Source organism: Chrysochloris asiatica, unplaced genomic scaffold, assembly GCF_000296735.1.
Source record: "Chrysochloris asiatica unplaced genomic scaffold, ChrAsi1.0 scaffold00001, whole genome shotgun sequence".
Lineage (NCBI taxonomy): Eukaryota > Metazoa > Chordata > Mammalia > Afrosoricida > Chrysochloridae > Chrysochloris > Chrysochloris asiatica.
This window is the reverse complement of record NW_006408519.1, coordinates 14,887,869-14,906,243: the sequence shown is the minus strand read 5'-3', so window position 1 is coordinate 14,906,243 and position 18,375 is coordinate 14,887,869. Positions and strand designations below refer to the sequence as shown.

The window sequence follows — 18,375 nt, the reverse complement described above, 5'->3', positions numbered from 1 at the left end:
CTTCATCTAATTTTAGAGGTCATCTGAAGAACAGACTTGATGAATTTGACACTAATGACTGAAGATCAGAAGAGCTGTGGATTGATATCAATAATATCATATAGTAAGAAAGCAAAAGATCACTTAGAAGACAAGAATGAAGGAAAAGACCAAAATTGATGTCAGACTCCAAAACTTGCTCTATAGTGCAGAGATACTAAAGTAAATAAAATAAATGAGGTCAAAGGGCTGTTTGAGCAGACAACACCAAATATTATAATAAAATGTGCAAAGATAGGGAGTTAGATAACCAAAAGTTAAGAATACCCTCAGTATTTCTCAAGCTGAGGAACTGTAGAAAAAATTCAAGCCTCGACCTGCAAAAATTGAAGGATTCTATGGGCAAAATATTGAGTGATGCAGAAAGCATCACAAGAAGAAGTAAGGAACTCAGAGTCACTGTACCAAAAAAAGTTGGTCTGTGTTCAACCATTTCAAGAGATAGCGTATGCTCAAGATCAATGATACTGAAGTAAGAAGTTCAAGGTGGACTGAAGGCACTGGCAAAGAACAAGGCTCTGGGAATTGATGGGAAAAAAAGTTGAAATCTTTCAACAGATTGATGTGGCTCTGGAGGCACTCATTCATCTATTCTAAGAAATTTGAAAGACAACTGCCTGTCCAACGGATTGGAATAGGTCCATATTTATGCCCATTCCAAAGAGGGATGACTCAACAATGCAGAAATAATTGGACAATATTATTAATATCTTTTTCAAATAAAATTTTGCTAAAGATAATTCAAAAATGTCTGTGACAGTAGATTGACAGAGAACTGCCAGAGGTTCAAGCTGGATTAAGATGAGGACATGTAACGAGGCATTGCTGGCATCATACAGATCTTGACTAAATGTAGACAATACCAGAAAGATCTTTACTTGTGCTTTACTGATTACAAAAGGACTTCTGATTATGTGGATCATGACAAGCTATGGACAACATTGCAGAGAATGAACATTCCAGAAAAACTTAATTATACTCATGAAGAATCTGTACATGAACCAAGAGGCAGTTGTTCAAGCAGAACAAGGGAGCATGGAATGGTTTAAAGTAGGAATGCTGTACACCAGGTTTGAGGAAGACCCCCCAATGAGATGGATTGGCCAAGTGGCAGCATTGATGGACCCAAGCGTGGCAACAATAGTGAGATTGGTCCGGTATCAAGTAGTGTTTCGTTCTGCTGTGCATAAGGTCACTATGAGTTGGTACTGACTCAATGACACCTAATAACAACAGCAACACCAGGTTTGTATTTTTGCACCATGCTTATGTAATCTGTATGCTGAGCAAATAATTTGAGAAACTGGATTATATGAAGAAGAATGTGGCATGAGGATTGGAGAAGGCTCATTAACCACTTGTGATGTGCAGATGATGTAACCTTGCTTGCTGAAAACAAAGAAGACTTAAAATACTGATGATGATCAAAGACCACAGCCTTTGGTATGAGCTGTACTTTAATCTAAAGAAAACAAAAATCCTTACCACTGACCTAATACATAACATGCAAATAAAGGGAGAAAAGACTGAAGTTGTCAAAGACTTCATTTTGCTTGGACCAACCATCAATACTTATGAAAGCAGCAGTCAAAAAATCAAATGGCATATTATATGAGGTAAACTTGCTTCAAGTGTTCAAGAACAATGACGTCAGTTTGTGGACTAAGGCTGGTCTAATCTAAACTATGGTATTTTCAATAACCTCATGTGCATGTGAAAGTTGGATAGTGAATAAAGAAGACCATAGAAGAATGAATGCATTTGAATTATGGAGGAGAATTGAAAAATTATATAAAGTCAGTAACATTGTTAGCAGATAGTTTGGCTGTCTTTCTGGAACTTCATTCTGCTACAACAGAACTCTGTTCTAGGTTTGAAGTTAGATAATTGGCAAAACATGCGTGCAATGATGGCTGGGTAAGCATGGCCAATACTTGTTAGTAGCAGGAAAACATTGTCAGTAATAGGAAAACAGTATCAACAGGAGTCAATAGAAGGTTGGTTAAATAAATTACATGGCTATGGTGATTGTAGTTGCGTTCTGTGGAGTCAGTTCTGACTTCTAGCGACACTATATAGGCTTTCTGAGTTTGTTAATCTATACAGGAACAAAAGAAACTTATCCTCTCCTTAATGTATTATGACACTAAAAACAACTGATGAGAATCTACTTGTACTAACATTGATAATGTCTGGTAAATATTAAGTTAAACGGGAAGGCAATATTGAAGTGGTTTAGACTGACTAGAATTATCACAACTATTTGTTTAACTCTTACTGTAGAGATTATCTTCTTAGAGTTAGCATAAGTAATGCTCATCAGTTCCATGATTGAAACTCATGAGAAACCACCACAAAAAATGAATACTTAAAAAAATAATTATGACTTTTTAATAAGTTGAATCTTTTCTTCACATTTATTCTCCTCACACTATGAGGAGTCATGCACTATAGTAGGCTCTCTGAGAATATACTGGGCAGAAAGGAACAAAATATCTGCATTTTATAGGGTTTATTGTGTGTGTGTGTGTGTGTTTTTGTGTGTGTGTGTGTGTTGTAATGTAAGTTTAGGGACTTTGCTGATCTTACAAAAGATATTCTTGTAGTAAAATTCAGCATCCTGTTTTCATGGCTCAGTGTCTCTGAATTTTAGGGTGAAGCCATAATGAGTTGCTGTTCTCAAGTTTTTGCATAAGAAACCAAAAGCCCCAGTTTTATTGTGAAAATAAACTGGTAGTAAATGGATTGGCTGGTGGAGCAGGTGCTGTATACAAAGACTGTTGCTATTGGAAACTAACTCTTTGACGAGTCTTTACTTGATTAAGAAACCACCAAACAAATCCTTTTGAGCTTTTATTGTCAGACATTTCATTCATGAAATGGCCACAATATGCAAACTCTTTCTCAGTGTCTCTGTCAAATAAACTTTCTGTCTTCTGTTTTGTTGCATCTCAGCTCATGAGTCTTACAACTGGTTAGTTATTCCTTCTTGCCAACTTCTAATTCAATCTGTAAAGCTGCAGAAAATAGCATCAATATTTGTAAGGGTTTGCTCTAATTTTTCTTTTCTTCCTAATTAAGAATCTAAGTTAAAAATTTATATGACACAAAGTAAAATAAACTGAAGATGTATTCTCCTTTTTATATGGTTGTAAAAGTTTCAACTTCAGAAAGGAAATGACATAGCTTTCGTAATTAAGCAGTTATTTTCTTTTCTATCGAAATTTCACTGTGTCATTTAAAAATACATTTTTCCTCATCAATAGTCATAGAAAGAAAAAGCATCCTGCATACAAATCTCTAATTAGAAGTCTGATAGAAACACTCAAGGAGTGTGATTTCAGAAAACTGTTCCAAGGGCTCCAAGGATTATCAGGTGGAGTGCCCTGAATATTATTCTTAATTTAAATGCCATTATTCATGGTCTTAAAATGTCTTAGGCTCAACAGATTAGAATAGTATGAAAATAATTGACATTCATAATTATTAATAGTAAATTAATAAAATACAATATAATTAGAACACTATTAAGATATTCTATATCTTAATCTGATCATAATCTATAACTATTACCTCCAAAATACTGAGAAGAATTAGCTTTTTTTAAAAAAGAAAAAGTATTATCCAGATTTTCCTTTGTATTAAAAAGAAGAAATTGTAAATTTCTGGATTTCCTGTTTCTCTTAGCTGCCAGAAAGCTGTTAGTTAGTCCATCACATACCACAAAACAGCTAGAATTTATGGTTTATAAAAGTTTATATAATTTCTTTCTTTCTCTTTTTTTTTGCCAGCTCAAGTTTTTTTTAAAAAGGTTTGGGTGACATCATAAACAAATTATAACTTATGTGACCAAGGCCAGGTTAATAAAGTAAAGTTGATAAGACCTTATTATCAAGAGGGTTCCAGACTTGGAACTTTATATTTTGTGATCACCTTTGTAAAATTCTTTGTAATTTTATTTAGCAATTTGTCTTTTGTAAGGGGAGTGTGATGAGACAATGGAGTAGGTACTCAGTTCTTGAAGTTCAGCTCATGTGTGGTCCCATTGCCTTGCATTCCTGAGATGAATTCTAGGCCTTCTGATCCTTATTCCCTGATAGGTTTAGCCTTGACAGCCCTCCCATACCAAAGTGATTTGGAAACCACTGAGACATTGTATGCAGCTGGTCAATCATATTGTAACAACTGGGGCAATGCACTTTCCCACCTTTGTCCTCCATTCCTTGCTGGGACCTTGCACAAGCATAGGGATAGTTGGTTATGGGTATGTTCACAGTGTCTTGGTGATGACTGTCCTTGTCACAAGTAGGTAGGAATATGGTATATTTGGCAAGTGACTTAGCAAGGCTTCTCATCCACCACAGTGTCTAAGAGAAGCAGTTGCTATCTCTTGAGGTTGCCTTTCCACCATGAGTTGGCAATGAGCTTACAGAATGAAGAAGATTGATCACACCCCCAAACTGGGACTCAAAATTGTTTTCTGCACTGGGTCCTACAGATTATTTGACTCACCCTATATATAAAAATTTACAACTCATAGTTCATTTATTAAGTAAAAAAATATTTTTTTCAAAAGAGCATTATTTTAATTAATAATCGTTACTTTTGTTGTTGTTAAGTGCCATCGAGTTGGTTCTGACTCATAGCAACCCTGTATAGGGTTTCCAAATAGCAGCTGGTGAGTTTGAACTGCCAACCATGTGGTTCAAACCAACCTTGCGGTCCAGTACTTTATTACACAGCTCCACTTCAGGACTCCAAAAATTGTTATCATACTAGTTAAGTGACAGTGTATAGCTAATCAGATAAATTGAGGATTTTAGTGACTCTATATAGGAACACTTAAGTCCTCTTCACTTTCAGCAAGGAAGGTTGCATCATCTGCATATCGCAGGTTGTTAATGAGTCTTCCTCCAAACCTGATGTCATGTTTTTCTTCATAGAACCCAGCTTCTCGTATTATTTGCTCAGCATACAGGTTGAATAAGTATGGTGAAACCTTGTTGCACACCTTTCTTAATTTTGAAACATTCAGTGTTCCCATATTCTGTTTGAACAACTGCTTCTTGGTCCAGATACAGATTCCTCATGAGTACAATTAAGTGTTCTGAAATACTCATACTTTGCAATGTTGTCCATAGCTTGTCATGATCCACACAATCAAAAACCTTTGCACAGTCAATACAGTGCAGGTAAATATCTTTCTGATATTCTCTGTTTTCAGCCAAGATCCATAGGACATCAGCAATGGCATCTCTCGTTCCATGGCCTCTTCTGAATCTGGCTTGAACCTCTGGAAGTTCTCTGTCAATGTATGATTGTAGCTATTTCTGTATTACATTTAGCAAGACTTTACTCACTTGAGATATCAAAGAGATTGCCCGATGATTTCCGCATTCCATTGGGTCACCTCTCTTTGGAATGGGCACAAATATGGATCTCTTCCAATCAGTTGGCCAGATAGTTGTCTTCCAAATTTCTTGGCAGAGATGAGTGAGTGTCTCCAGTGCTGCCTCACTTTCTTGAAAGATTTCAATTTTTATTCCATCAGTTCCTGGTGCCTTGTTCTTTGCCAATTCCTTCAATTCACCTTGAACTTCCTCCCTGAGTATCTTTGGGTCTTGATCATATGCTATCTCTTGAGATGGTTGAACATTAACCATTTCCTTTTGGTACAGTGAGTCTATATTCCTTCCATCTTCTCTTGATATTTTCTGTATCATTAAATAATTTGCCCAGAGAATCTTTCAATAACAAAAGTCAAGGCTTGAATTTTTTCTTTAGTTCCCCCAGCTTGAGAAATGCTGAGCATGTTCTTCCCTTTTGGTTTTCTGATTCCAGATCTTTGTACATTTTATTATAATATTTGGCTTTATCTTCTCGAGCTATTCTTTGAAATTTTCTGTTCAGCTCTTGTACCTCCTCATTTCTTCCATTTGCTTTAGCATCTCTATGCTGGAGAGCAAGTTTCAGAGTCTCTTCTGACATCCATTTTGACCTTTTCCTTCTTTCTTGTCTCTTGATGTCTTTTTGCTCTCTTCACGTATGATGTTCTTGATGTCATCCTACAACTCTTCTTGCCTTTGGTCTTTAATGTTTAATGTATCAAATCTGTTCTTCAGATGATTTCTGAATTCAGATGGGATGTATTCAAGGTCAGTCCTCACCAATGGACCAATATACAGCATTCTTATCAATGGAGAAAAGATTTGAAGTTGTCAAGGACTTCATTCTTCTTGGATCAACTAACAACACTCATGGAAGCAGCAGTCAAGAGATCAGATGACGTATTGTATTAGGCAAATCTGCTGCACAGGAACTTTTTAAAGTTTTGAAGAGCAATGATGTCAGCTTGAGGACTAAGGTGCACGTGACCCACGCCATGGTATTTTCAATAATCTTATATGCATGCAAAATGTGGACAGTAAATAAGGAAGACCATAGAAGAATTGATGCCTTTGAATTATGGTGTTGGAGGAGAATACTAAAAGTGTCATGGGCTTCCAAAAGAACCAATAGATTTGTTTTGGAAGAAGTACAGCCAGAGTGCTCCTTAGAGGCCAAGATGGCCAAACTTTGTCTCTCATACTTAGGACATATTGTCAGGAGAGAACAGTCGCTGGAGAAGGATATCATTTTTGGTAATATGAAGGGTCAGAGAAAAAGAGGAAGACCCCCAACAATATGGATTGGCCAGGTGGCAGCATCGATGGACTCAAGTGTGGCAACAGTAGTGATGTTGGCCCAGGATCGGACATTGTTTTGTTCTGCTTTGCATAAGACCGCTATGAGTCGGTGCTGACTCGATGGCACCTAACAACAACAACAACAACAATATAGGAACACATGGAGTCTTGGTGTGGTGCTGTAGGATAAGCATTGGACTGCTAACCACAAGGTTGGTGGTTCAAACTCACCATGTACTCCTTGGAAACCCTATACAGGGTTGATATGAGTTGGAACTGATTCAGTGGCACTTAACAACAATATCGGAACACTTAACACCCTAAAGGTTAGTGGAACAAACCCATTCAGCTACCCTGTGAAGAAAAGCCTGGGTTCTGTTTTCATAAAGATGACAGCCAAGAAAACCCTATAGTACATGGAGTTACCATGAGTAGAAATCAAGGGCAACATGGTTGTTGTTGATTTTAAATATAGGAATATAAGCCAAGACCTAAACCAAGTGCTCAAGTCAATTTGACTAATAATGACTCAGAGTAGAACTGCCTCATAGGGTTTCCAAGATTGTAAATTTTTGTGTGAGCAGACTGCCACATCACTGTCTTGCAGATGTCTGGTAGGTTCCAAAACCATTTATCAGTTGAGCATTTAACCTGTTGTGCTACCAGAGTTTCTAAATATAGGAAAACAGATATTAAAATATTAAGCTAGAAATCAGGTTTCTGTAGCATGGCTACTTCTTGGTTGTTTTTAAGTGCTGTCAAGTCAGTTCCAACCCATACCGACCGTTTCTTTATAGGGTTTCTGAGGAACAGCTGGTGAGCTTGAACCGCCTACCTTGCAGTTCAAACAGCTTTGCAGTTTGGTGCATTCACCCACAGTGCCACACCAGGACTCCTCTTGGTCATATAGTGTAAATTAAAAGAGATTACAGTATTAGAATTCCCTATAATATAATGACATAATGAACTTAGACTTTTCAGGATCTAAATGACAGTTTCTGAACCATATGTGTAGAATGTATAATGAACAAACCTGACCAGGAATTGCCAATATTTAGTTTAAATATGCTTATGCTTTATGATAAAAAAATGAACATTGTAACTGATTTTCCTATTTATATATTAAGCATGCCATATGCTTTCTACTTTTCTCTATTAAATCCATGCCTCATTAACCATCTGCTCTTCTAATCCAATACTGATAGTAATCAGTTGTGGAGACCCAGGTATACCAGCCAATGGACTGAGATATGGAGATGATTATGTGGTTGGACAAAATGTTTCTTACATGTGCCAGCCAGGCTATACAATGGAATTAAATGGTTCCAGAAGCAGGACTTGTACAACTAATGGAACATGGAGTGGAGTAATGCCAACTTGTAGAGGTATGAGAGTTATTTCTTCAATATTTAGAAAGGACAGCTATCACATACCTTTTTATTATTTAGAATCAAATTAAAAATAAATTTAAATAGTGTCTTATGTATTTAATTTTAATTAAAAATTCCTCATCATGAAATAATGGCTGCTTTTGTTTTCATTTTAAACAAAAAACTATAATTTGCAACATTTTAAATACTTACAAACATGCTTTGTATCTTGTTAGTTATGGCAGTGTACTTTAATGCAACAACAAAAGCATTATTTATTCTGATATGATGTTGTCGTTGTTAAGTGCCACTGAATTAGTTCCAACTCATAGCGACCCTGCATAAAATTTCCAAGCAGCAAGTGGTGGGTTTGAATTGCCAACCTAGTGGCTCAAACTGACCTTGCAGTCTGGTGCATTATCCCCTAGCGCCACACCAGAACTCAATTCTGATATGTAATCATCATAATTATTTATGTTTATTGATAATTATTTAGATGGGACATGACTTTGAGGAATCATAGCTTTGTGAACCACTTAGATAAAGTCACTCAAGATATGAGGAAAAACTATTTTCTGTAACTTGAGAATGCTGTTATGTGCCTTGGAGTTCTGACTCATAGCGACCCTGTAGAGGATTTCTAAGGCTGTAAATCTTTACGGGAACAGAAAGCCTCATCTTTCTCCTGCAGAACAGCTGGTAGTTTCAAACTGTTGACCTTGTAGCTTGTAGCCCGATTCGTAACCACTACGCTACCAGCGCTCCTTAACTTGAGAATAGTCACATTGAAATAAACAACTTCTTTTTCCCAATGAAAGGGAAACCCAGTTTCTTCAAAGACTGCAGTTTAGAATGAAAAATTTAGTCCACTTAAGCATGGATTTGCTACTTGATGCTGTTTTGTTGTTATTGTTTGCATTGGGAGTATTTTTAGAATTAAACTTTTTGTTCTTGTTTTTACTAATCCTCAAGATTACTTGTGGAATGATGTGGATTCAGTATAAAAAATGATATTGTTTTGAAATAATTTTGATTTCAAATAACTGAGAAATGCCATTCATTTATCGTTCTAAATGTCTGTGAATTTACAGTTTTAATAGCTCCATGGTTTATCATCTAAAACCATGATAACAATAATTTTGGTTATATGATATCTATAAATATATAGTCAGAATATGGAAACATAAACAGATCATTTATATTGTAAGAATTATTTTATACCTTTATCAATTCTTATAGATAATGATGACTTTAACAAACTCCAAATAAATTATTCATATATATTATTAGTCACAAAATAGTCATTCCTTAATTTAAAATTGGTATAACTTCTTACCCCTTAATCTATGTCAATTTAGCCCACACATCTTTCCTTGAGGACAATTTAAAGCAATTTAAAAGAAAATGTTTAAAATTTAAATTTATATTTACAAACCTACTTTAGCATATGAATTAAAATAGTTTAAGGAAATTAATTGAAATATTTTAGTAAGATATAAAATGTGTGTTTTAAAAATGTCACAGAACTACACTCCTTTATACAAGGCTTACACTATATATAGCCAAACAAAGCAGCTCCTCAGTCTGTATAAAGGTCATTGGAAAATAATCTCATATGAAACCAATAATTTATCAATTACAGTATACTGGCTAGAAGGTCACCGTCTATTATCCTTCCCCTAGATGTCAGGCAGCTTGCTATTTTGTAAGAGAATCTCTGACAACTAGTAGTCATTATGTTGCCAAGAAATAGTTGCAGCCTAGAAGGATTAATTTCAGGGATGTTTCAGGAATGTTCCCAGGAGAATAAAACATGTCACACCATATTGTCTTCCAAAAGGTTAAATTAGCACATATGCTTCTCCTAATGATTTCTTTTTTTTTTTTTTTTTTTGCACCCAGGATATTTCAACAGCTGTGTCTAATCACTTTTAATGTAATTGCAGCTGTTACCTGCCCAACTCCGCCCCAGATTTCTAATGGAAGGTTGGAAGGAACAAATTTCGACTGGGGCTTTAGTATAAGCTACATCTGTTCTCCAGGCTATGAACTATCCTTCCCTGCTGTTTTGACCTGTGTAGGAAATGGAACATGGAGTGGGGAAGTACCACAGTGCTTACGTAAGTATCATTTCTATACTTCAACATATGTTTTCTCACTTTTCTTTTCTGAGCTATTTTACTAACAATACAACAGCTAATTAAATTTTAAAAAATATTGCTAAAATATGAGATGGGTAAACTCCTTTCAATGCCCAATTTAAATGGAAAGAAAATCATTATTTACCAATGTAGCCACTTTTCATGTAATACATTCATTGTGTTCTTTCTGCTCTGACTCAATTTTCAGGCTATGCTTCTATGTTTATAGACTTAATATTTTTCAAATTTATTCCTATATATGAAGACTTCTTAGATAAATTTTGCTGCTGGAAAATTATTCATATTTATTTCAGCAGAATAATCTGTAGCATACCGAGGTATCTTTCTATAATAAGTCCATGTCACTTTCATATGCATATTCAAATCTAGATCTTGCAAATTATATTGACAATGGTTGTAATTATAAATCTAACATTATTAGCGTAAGTATTGTTGTTGTTTGTTGTTATGTGCCGTGGAGTCGGTTCTGACTCATAGTGACCCTGTACAGGGTTTCCGAGGCTATAAATCTTTACAGGAGCAGAACGCCTCATCTTTCTCCCATGGAACTGCTGGTAGTTTTGAACTGCTGACCTTGTGGTTCTCAGCCTGATTCATAACCACTACGCTACCAGCGTAAGTATAGAGATAAGAAACATTTTTTAACACAGGTGTTTACTGTATACTTCAGCAAATATGATTTCAATTTTTACTTAATGATGACTTCACATAATACTTAATTTGGAAGAATACAAAACAAAATAAAACCCAGATTTATGTTTAATATAAGTTGTGGAACGACATGTTGTAGAAGACTCTTGTGCTATCTTGTTCCTGGACCTCTATCCTTCTCAGCAAATGGCAAGACTGTTCTGTGTCATTCTGAGAGCCTGGAATTTAGCAAGGCCTGGTGTGGTGCTGTAGGATAAGCACTGGACTTCTAATCGCAAAGTCAGTAATTCAAACCCACACACCAGCTGCTCCTATACAGGATCACTATAGTCTGAATTGACTCAAGGGCACACAACAACAAATACTTAAACTGGCTGAACCCTCCAGCGTCCTCTCATCAGATTCAGAATATAATCCACATTCCCTTACAGGTTCATAGGATCTTTTGATTGTTCTCTGCTAGGATTGCCTCACTTCCTACTACTCCACCCCAGAGGCTTATCTACAGAAATTAGATCCTATGACAAACACTGAAATTGTACCCTTGTCCAAATATCTTTTAGATAACTTTTTTATAATTTGTTGTCGTTAGGTGCCAGCGAGTTGGTACCGACTTATAGCAAACCTATGCACAACAGAACGAAACACAAATCAGTCCCACGTCAACCTCACAATCTCTGTTACACCTGAGTCCACTGTTGCTACCACTGTGCCAATCCATCTCGTTGGGAGTCTTCCTCTCTTTCTCAAACCCTCCACTTTATCTAGCATAATATCCATATTTACGGACTGGTCTCTCCTGATAATAATATCAGAAGTATGAGAAATGAAGTATGGCCATCTGGCTTTCAAAAAACATTCTGGTTGTACTTCTTCCAAAACAGATCTGTTTGTGTTTTTGGCAGTCCATGATACTTTTAATATTTTCCTCCAATACCATAACTCAAATGTATCGATTCTTCTGTAGTCTTCCTTATTTACTGTCCAATTTCATATGCATATAGGGTTATTCAAAAATACCGTGGCTTAGATCAGATTCACTTTAGTCCCCAAACTGAAATCTTTGCTTTTCAACACTTTAAAGAGGTCTTGTGCAGCAGATTCGCTTAATGCAATATGCCGTTTGATTTCTTGACTGCTGCTTCCATGAGTGTTGATGATTGACCGAGCAAAATGAAATCTTTGACAAATTCAATCTTTTATGCATTTACATGGATGTTTTTTATTGGTCTAGTGGTGAGGTTTTTTGTTTCATTTACATTGAGGTGCAACCCATACTGAATGCTGTGGTCTTTGTTCTTCATCAGTTTTTTAAGTCCTCATAACTTTCAGCAAGCAACATTGTGTCATATGCTATCTCAGGTTGTTAATGAGTCTTCATCCAATCCTGATTGAATGATCTTCTTCATTAAATTCAGCTTCTCAAATTATTTGCTCAGCATACAGATTGAATAAGTATGGTGAAAGACTATAACCCTGGTGCACACCTTTCCTAGTTTTGAACCATTCAGTGTTCTGTTGTTCTGTTTAAACAACTGCCACTTGGTCTATATATAGGTTCCTCATGAGCACAATTAAGAGTTCCACAATACTAATTCTCCACAATGTGGTCCATAGCTTGTCATGATCCACAAAATTAAAAGCCTTTGCATATTCAATAAAGCACAGGTAAACATCTTTCTGGTATTCTGGGCTTATAGCCAAGATTCATCTGATGTCAGCTGTGATATCCCTCATTCCACATCCTCTCCTGAATCTAGTATGAACCTCTGGAAGTTCCCTGTCAATATATGGTTGCAGCCATTTTTGCATTATATTTAACAAAATTTTACTTGCATGCAATATTAATGATATTGTCCAATGATTTCTGCCTTCTGTTGGGTCACCTCTCCTTGGAATGGATACATTGAATCTCCAGTCAACTGGCCAAATAGTTGTCTTTGCACATTTCATTGTAATGTTTGACTGGGACTTCTTGAGCTGATCTTTGAAATATTCTGTTCAGCTCTTTTACCTCCTCATTCCTTCGATTTGCTTTAGTATCTCTATGTTGAAGACCAAATTTCAGAGTTGACATAAATTTTGCTCGTTTTCTTCTTTCTTGTCTTAATGAGCTGTATGATGTTCTTGATGCTATCACGCAACTCTTCTGGTCTTTGGTCTTTAGTGTTTAATGCATCAAATCTATTCTTCAGAAGATCTCTTAATTAAGGTGGCATATATTCAAGGTCATATTTTGGCTCTTCTGTTCTTATTTTACTTTTCTGCAGCTTCAGCCTGAACTTGCATGTAAGCAATTGATGGTCTGATCCACAGCCTATTCTTGGTCTTGCTTTGGCTGATGATACAGAATTTTTCCACTCTTTTTCCACAGATTCAGTCAGTTTGATTTGTATGTGTTCCATCTGGTGAGATCCATGTATATAGTATGTTATTTTAAAAAGGTATTTACAAAGGAGTCATTGGTCTTGCAAAATTCTATCATGAGATTGCCTGCATAGTTTCCTGACACCAGGACCATATTTTCCAACTACTGATCATTCCTTTTTGCTTCCAACCTTCGCGTTCTACCAGTAGTTATCAATACATCTTGATGGCATGTTTGATCAATTTCAGATTGCATAAATTGGTAGAATTCAATGTCATCATCACTTTATTGGTTGGTGCTTAAATTTGAATAATAGTGCTATTATCTGGTCTTCCTCATAGATGATGTATATTGTCCTACCACAGATAGCATTCTATTTCAAGACACACCTTGATATGCTCTTTTAGATGATGCATGTGATGCCATTCATTTTCAATTTGTCATTCCTGGCATAGTAAACCATGCTATTGTAAAATTCAAATTGAACAATACCAATCCATTTCCGCTCACTAATGCCTATGATATGGTTGTTTTTGCATTCTACTTCATTTTGTACGATTTCTAATTTTCTTAGATTCATACTTTATACAGTCCATGTTCTGATTATTAACGTAGGTTTAGTGATGTTTCTCTTCATTTTGAGTTGTTCCCTATAAACAAATGAAGTTCCCAAAGGCTTTACTCCATTTCCATCATCCCTGTCAACTCTTATTTTGAGGAGGCAGCTTAGTTGTATTTTGAGTGCCTTCCAACGTGTGGAGCTCATCTTCTGGCACTGTATCTGACAATATTCTGGTGCTCTTCATCATGTTTCAATATTCAGTATTCTTATGCTGACAGTGTTCCACTCTTATTCATAAGGTTTTCAGTAACTAAATATTTGGAAGTAGTTTGTCCTTCTTTTTTCCAAGTCTGTCTCTGTCTGGAAGCTCATCTGAACCCTGTCGACTGTGAGTGACCCTTCTGGTATTTAAAATACTGTTCACATAGCTTCCAGCATCATAGCAACATGCAAGCCACCACAGTACATCAAACTATTAGACAAGTGGTGGTTACCATAATATTAGTTCCAAAATACAATTGTTCACTTCTTACTCAGCACATTGCTGTTGTTGTTGTTGTTAAATGCCGTTGAGTTCATTTCAACTCATAGTGACCCTCTATAGGATTCATAAGGAACAGCTGGTGAGTTTGAACTACCAAATTTGTTAAAACCGACCAGGTGGTATTGTGCTTGTCCTACAGCACCATACTAGGACAGCATTACAGCATTACATGAAAATTACAACTGCACCATTCTTGCTTTCACACTGATCAAAATTAGTATGGTGTGCTCAAAGTCGCTTTTTTGTTGTTTTTGTTTTTATTCTTTCTTTGTTCAACAGAGCAAGATCACACAGTCTGCTTTGCCCCTTAAAGGTTCTCAAACAAAAAGTATTAATTTTGACTTGCTGGATGACCTTTCACAGCTGGGAATGGAAATTGCATAGTTAATAAAAACTGCTCAGGGGCATTCAGGGCATTTGGCATACCTCCTATACCTTAGCTAGACCTCTGTTTCTGCCTTTGCCCTTATTCATACTTCTCCAGACTTGTTATTTTCCTTCCTATCTCTTGAACACTCAGCTGGCTTTCAAATTACAGCTTTTGTATTTCAGTATTTGTTTTTCCTGAAATTGACTTTTTATTCTTTTGCTTTTTAACCAAGATTCCTGTTCTCAGTCTTTGATCATCTTTTTTGAAATTTCATAGGTTGCCATATAGCATTGCTCTTCCAATCTTTATTTCGTTTCTCCTTTATTTACTATTGTTATTGCTGTTAAGTGCTGTTAGTTTAGTTCCAATTAATATTGATGCTGACTAGAGTTTCTAAGGAGCAACTGGTGGGTTTGAACTATCATCATTGTGGTTAGAAGTCCAATGCTTATACTGTTGTTGTTGCTATTAAGTGTCATCGAGTCAATTTCAGCTCATAGTGACCCTGTATATGGTTTCAGAGGAGCAGCTGGTGAGTTTGACCTGCCAACCTTGTGGTTCACAGTCCAGTGCTGATCCTACTATAGCGGCGCACCAGGCGTCCAGTGGTGACCCCACTGTTGTTCTGGAGTTGATTCTGACTCATAGTCATCCTGCACAGAATTTCCAAGGAGCGGCTGGTGAGCTTGAACTGTGGATCTAGTGGTTCAAACCAGTCTTACAGTACAGCACAGTATCCCACAGTGCCACATCAAAACTCCAGTGTTTATCTACATCACCTTAGTTTATGAATCCTTCAAAAAAAAAACGCAAAAGCAACTTACTGCTATTGAGCTGATTCTAAATCATAACAACCCTGCATATGCATATCCCCTACATATACTTCTAAAAGGCCTAATTTTAAAATCAGACATTTTATGCTAGTTAAAATAACCTATTCCATTTTAATGTGACTTCAGGGAATATTTTTGATTTAAGGTCTAAATATCATCATCTCAGGGCAATAGTTTCAGGAGCAAAAACAGCTCCCTGGGTTCTAGAAAGTCTACAATGCATTTGAAGTTTTGTTCTGCATTTTCCCCATTTTGATCAAGATTATTCTATGGAATCTTTTATTGAACTGTTTAGTAATGGTAGTTTAGACATCACTAAATGCAAGGATTAGAGTTGTTGTTTTTTCAGTGCTGCATGCCTAGTATGTAGCAAAGTGCTGGTAAGTTTTCAAAACGTATTATAATGCTATAGGAATTAGGCTTTGTTGCTCCATAGGATAGGCAGTAGACTGCAAACCATAGGTTGGTGATTCAAACCCAGCAGACACTTCACAGCAGAAAGATGATAATTTCTGCTCTTGAAAAGATTTAAAGTCTCAGAAACAATGTACAGGATTGGTATGGATCAGAACCATCTCCTCAGCCATTTAACAGCAGCAACAGCAGCATAGTAATTAAGAGACTATTGTATTCGAGCAATTGCTTTGAAAAGAATCACTTTAGTAAATCCAAAGTAGAATGAGAGTAAATGTAGAACAAAACTCAGAACTGCATAAAGACTAGGTATACTGGTCTGAAAGACCCAGAGCAAATGGCCCTCAGCTACCTTTCAGGTCTAGAATAGAAATCACCCTCATGGTCCGATTATCAGCCATGCAGCATATAGGTGAACAACAACACTAGTTATCTGTCAGTTTGTAGTGCCATGGTGTCTTGCGTTTTGCTGTGATGCTGGAACCTGTATTTTAAATACCAGCAGAGTCACTTAGAGTAGAGTTTTCAGCAGAGCTTCCAGACAGACTAGGAATAAAGAGAAGCTGGGTACTTCTGACTATTTAGCCGTGTACAGCTATGAATAGCAGCAGACATATGTCAGACACAGTGCCAGAAGATTAAAACGTTATGAATACCAGAAGAACAGTGTCAGATATAGTGCTAGAAGATTTGCCCTTCAGGTACTGAAAATATGACTGGAGAAGAGCTACCTCCTTAAAGTAGAGTTGACCATATTGACATGAATAGAGAAAAGCTTTCTGCCCCATAGAATTTGTAGGTTATAATTTTTGCTGCCATTCAACTGTCAGTTTGTTGTACTGTGATGGCTTGTGTATTGATACGATGCAAGAAGCTATGCCACCTCATTTTACATACCTGCAAGGTCACCCATAGTAGACAGCTTTCAAAGGAACTTTCAAACTAGATGGAATAGGTATACCACTTTTAAGTGGGTAGCCAGTGCAAAGGCCTTCAGGTTGGAAAGCATTTAGATTATGTTTGGGGAAGATCTGTCACCTTAGAGTTGACCATTATGATGTGAATGGAGTAAAGTTTTTGGTACCTTTATTTGCTGATGGGCATAACTCATAAAAAGGAGAAACAGCTGTAAACATCCGTTAATGAGAACAAAGAAGATATGAAATATGAATCTAGAAAAATGGGAAATTGTCAAAAATGAAATAGAACACATAAAGATCGATACCTTAGGTATTAGTGAGAAGAAATGGACTAGTATTGGCCATTTGGTATCTGACAACATTATGATTTACTATGCCGAGAACAACAGATTCAAGAGGAATAGCATTACATTCGTTGTCAAAATGAACATTTCAAGATTTATCTTGAAGTACAGTCTTGTTTGTGATAGGACAATATCCATAGACCTACAAGGAAGTACAGTAAATACCACTATTATTCAAATTTACAGACTAATCAATTAAGCCAGTAATGATGGGATTGAAGAACTCTACTAACTTATTCATTCTGAAATTGATAAAATGCAATCAAGATACATTAACAATTAATGATTAATGGAATGTGAACATTGGAAACAAAGATGAAGGATAAGTCATTGGAAAGATGATAGTGGAGATCATATGATAGAAATTGGCAAGGCCAACTGTGAGGAAAAGAAAGAAAGAGATGAAGGAGAGAGTCTTGGCTTCATCAGCAGGCAGGTTTATTGAGAGTAAACCTGGGAGGGAGTACTCTTACATCACCAAAGGAGACCAAGAGCCCCTCTGTTCTCTTACAGACTGGGTATTTAAGGCTGTGTGGTCTGGGTACAGTTCTGGTGAGTTTACAATAGGCATGGGTATGGAGATTTGGGTGGGGGTATGGAGATTTTCCTGAAACCTGGAATTTCCAGGGGTGGGGGGGTGGGGGGGGAGGGTCTCCAGGTGTAACAAAGACCAAAGGTTCCCCGGAGATCGGAGATCGAAGCTCAAGCAGAGCAGGACCCCATTCAGTGTCAATTGGGGTAGTTGCAATGCCATTCTGTTGATCAGGTGCAAGGTCCTTCACCAACTATTTATTCATTGTAATGCCTTTAGTTAAACAGCATAAAATGCAAATATATACATTAACCTCACTACATGGAGTACATAGGAATGAAATTGACTACATGTATGAGAAAAGATGGTAGAAAAGCTCAATATCATCAGCCAAAACAAGGTCAAGGAACAGGCTATCAAATGCTCATATGCAAGTTCAGTCTGAAACTGAAGAAAATTAAAATCAAGCCCATGAGGGCTTAAATATATTGAATATATCCCACCTGAGTTGACCATCTTAAGAATATATTTGATTTATTAGACACTAATGACCAAAGATCAGAAGAATTGTAGGATGACA

The 18,375-nt window shown here is 36.5% G+C and overlaps 1 protein-coding gene across 2 annotated transcripts in view; it reads left to right on the top strand.

The window, feature by feature from the left end:
* Positions 1 to 18,375, top strand: part of CSMD3 (CUB and Sushi multiple domains 3) — a 1,928,297-nt gene that overhangs the window by 1,844,487 nt on the left and 65,435 nt on the right. For both annotated transcript variants that reach the window (XM_006830658.1, XM_006830657.1), the window contains 2 exons: positions 7,931 to 8,110; positions 10,042 to 10,215. In XM_006830658.1, coding sequence (XP_006830721.1) covers positions 7,931 to 8,110; positions 10,042 to 10,215 — 354 coding nt within the window. The remainder of the gene's footprint in view (positions 1 to 7,930; positions 8,111 to 10,041; positions 10,216 to 18,375) is intronic.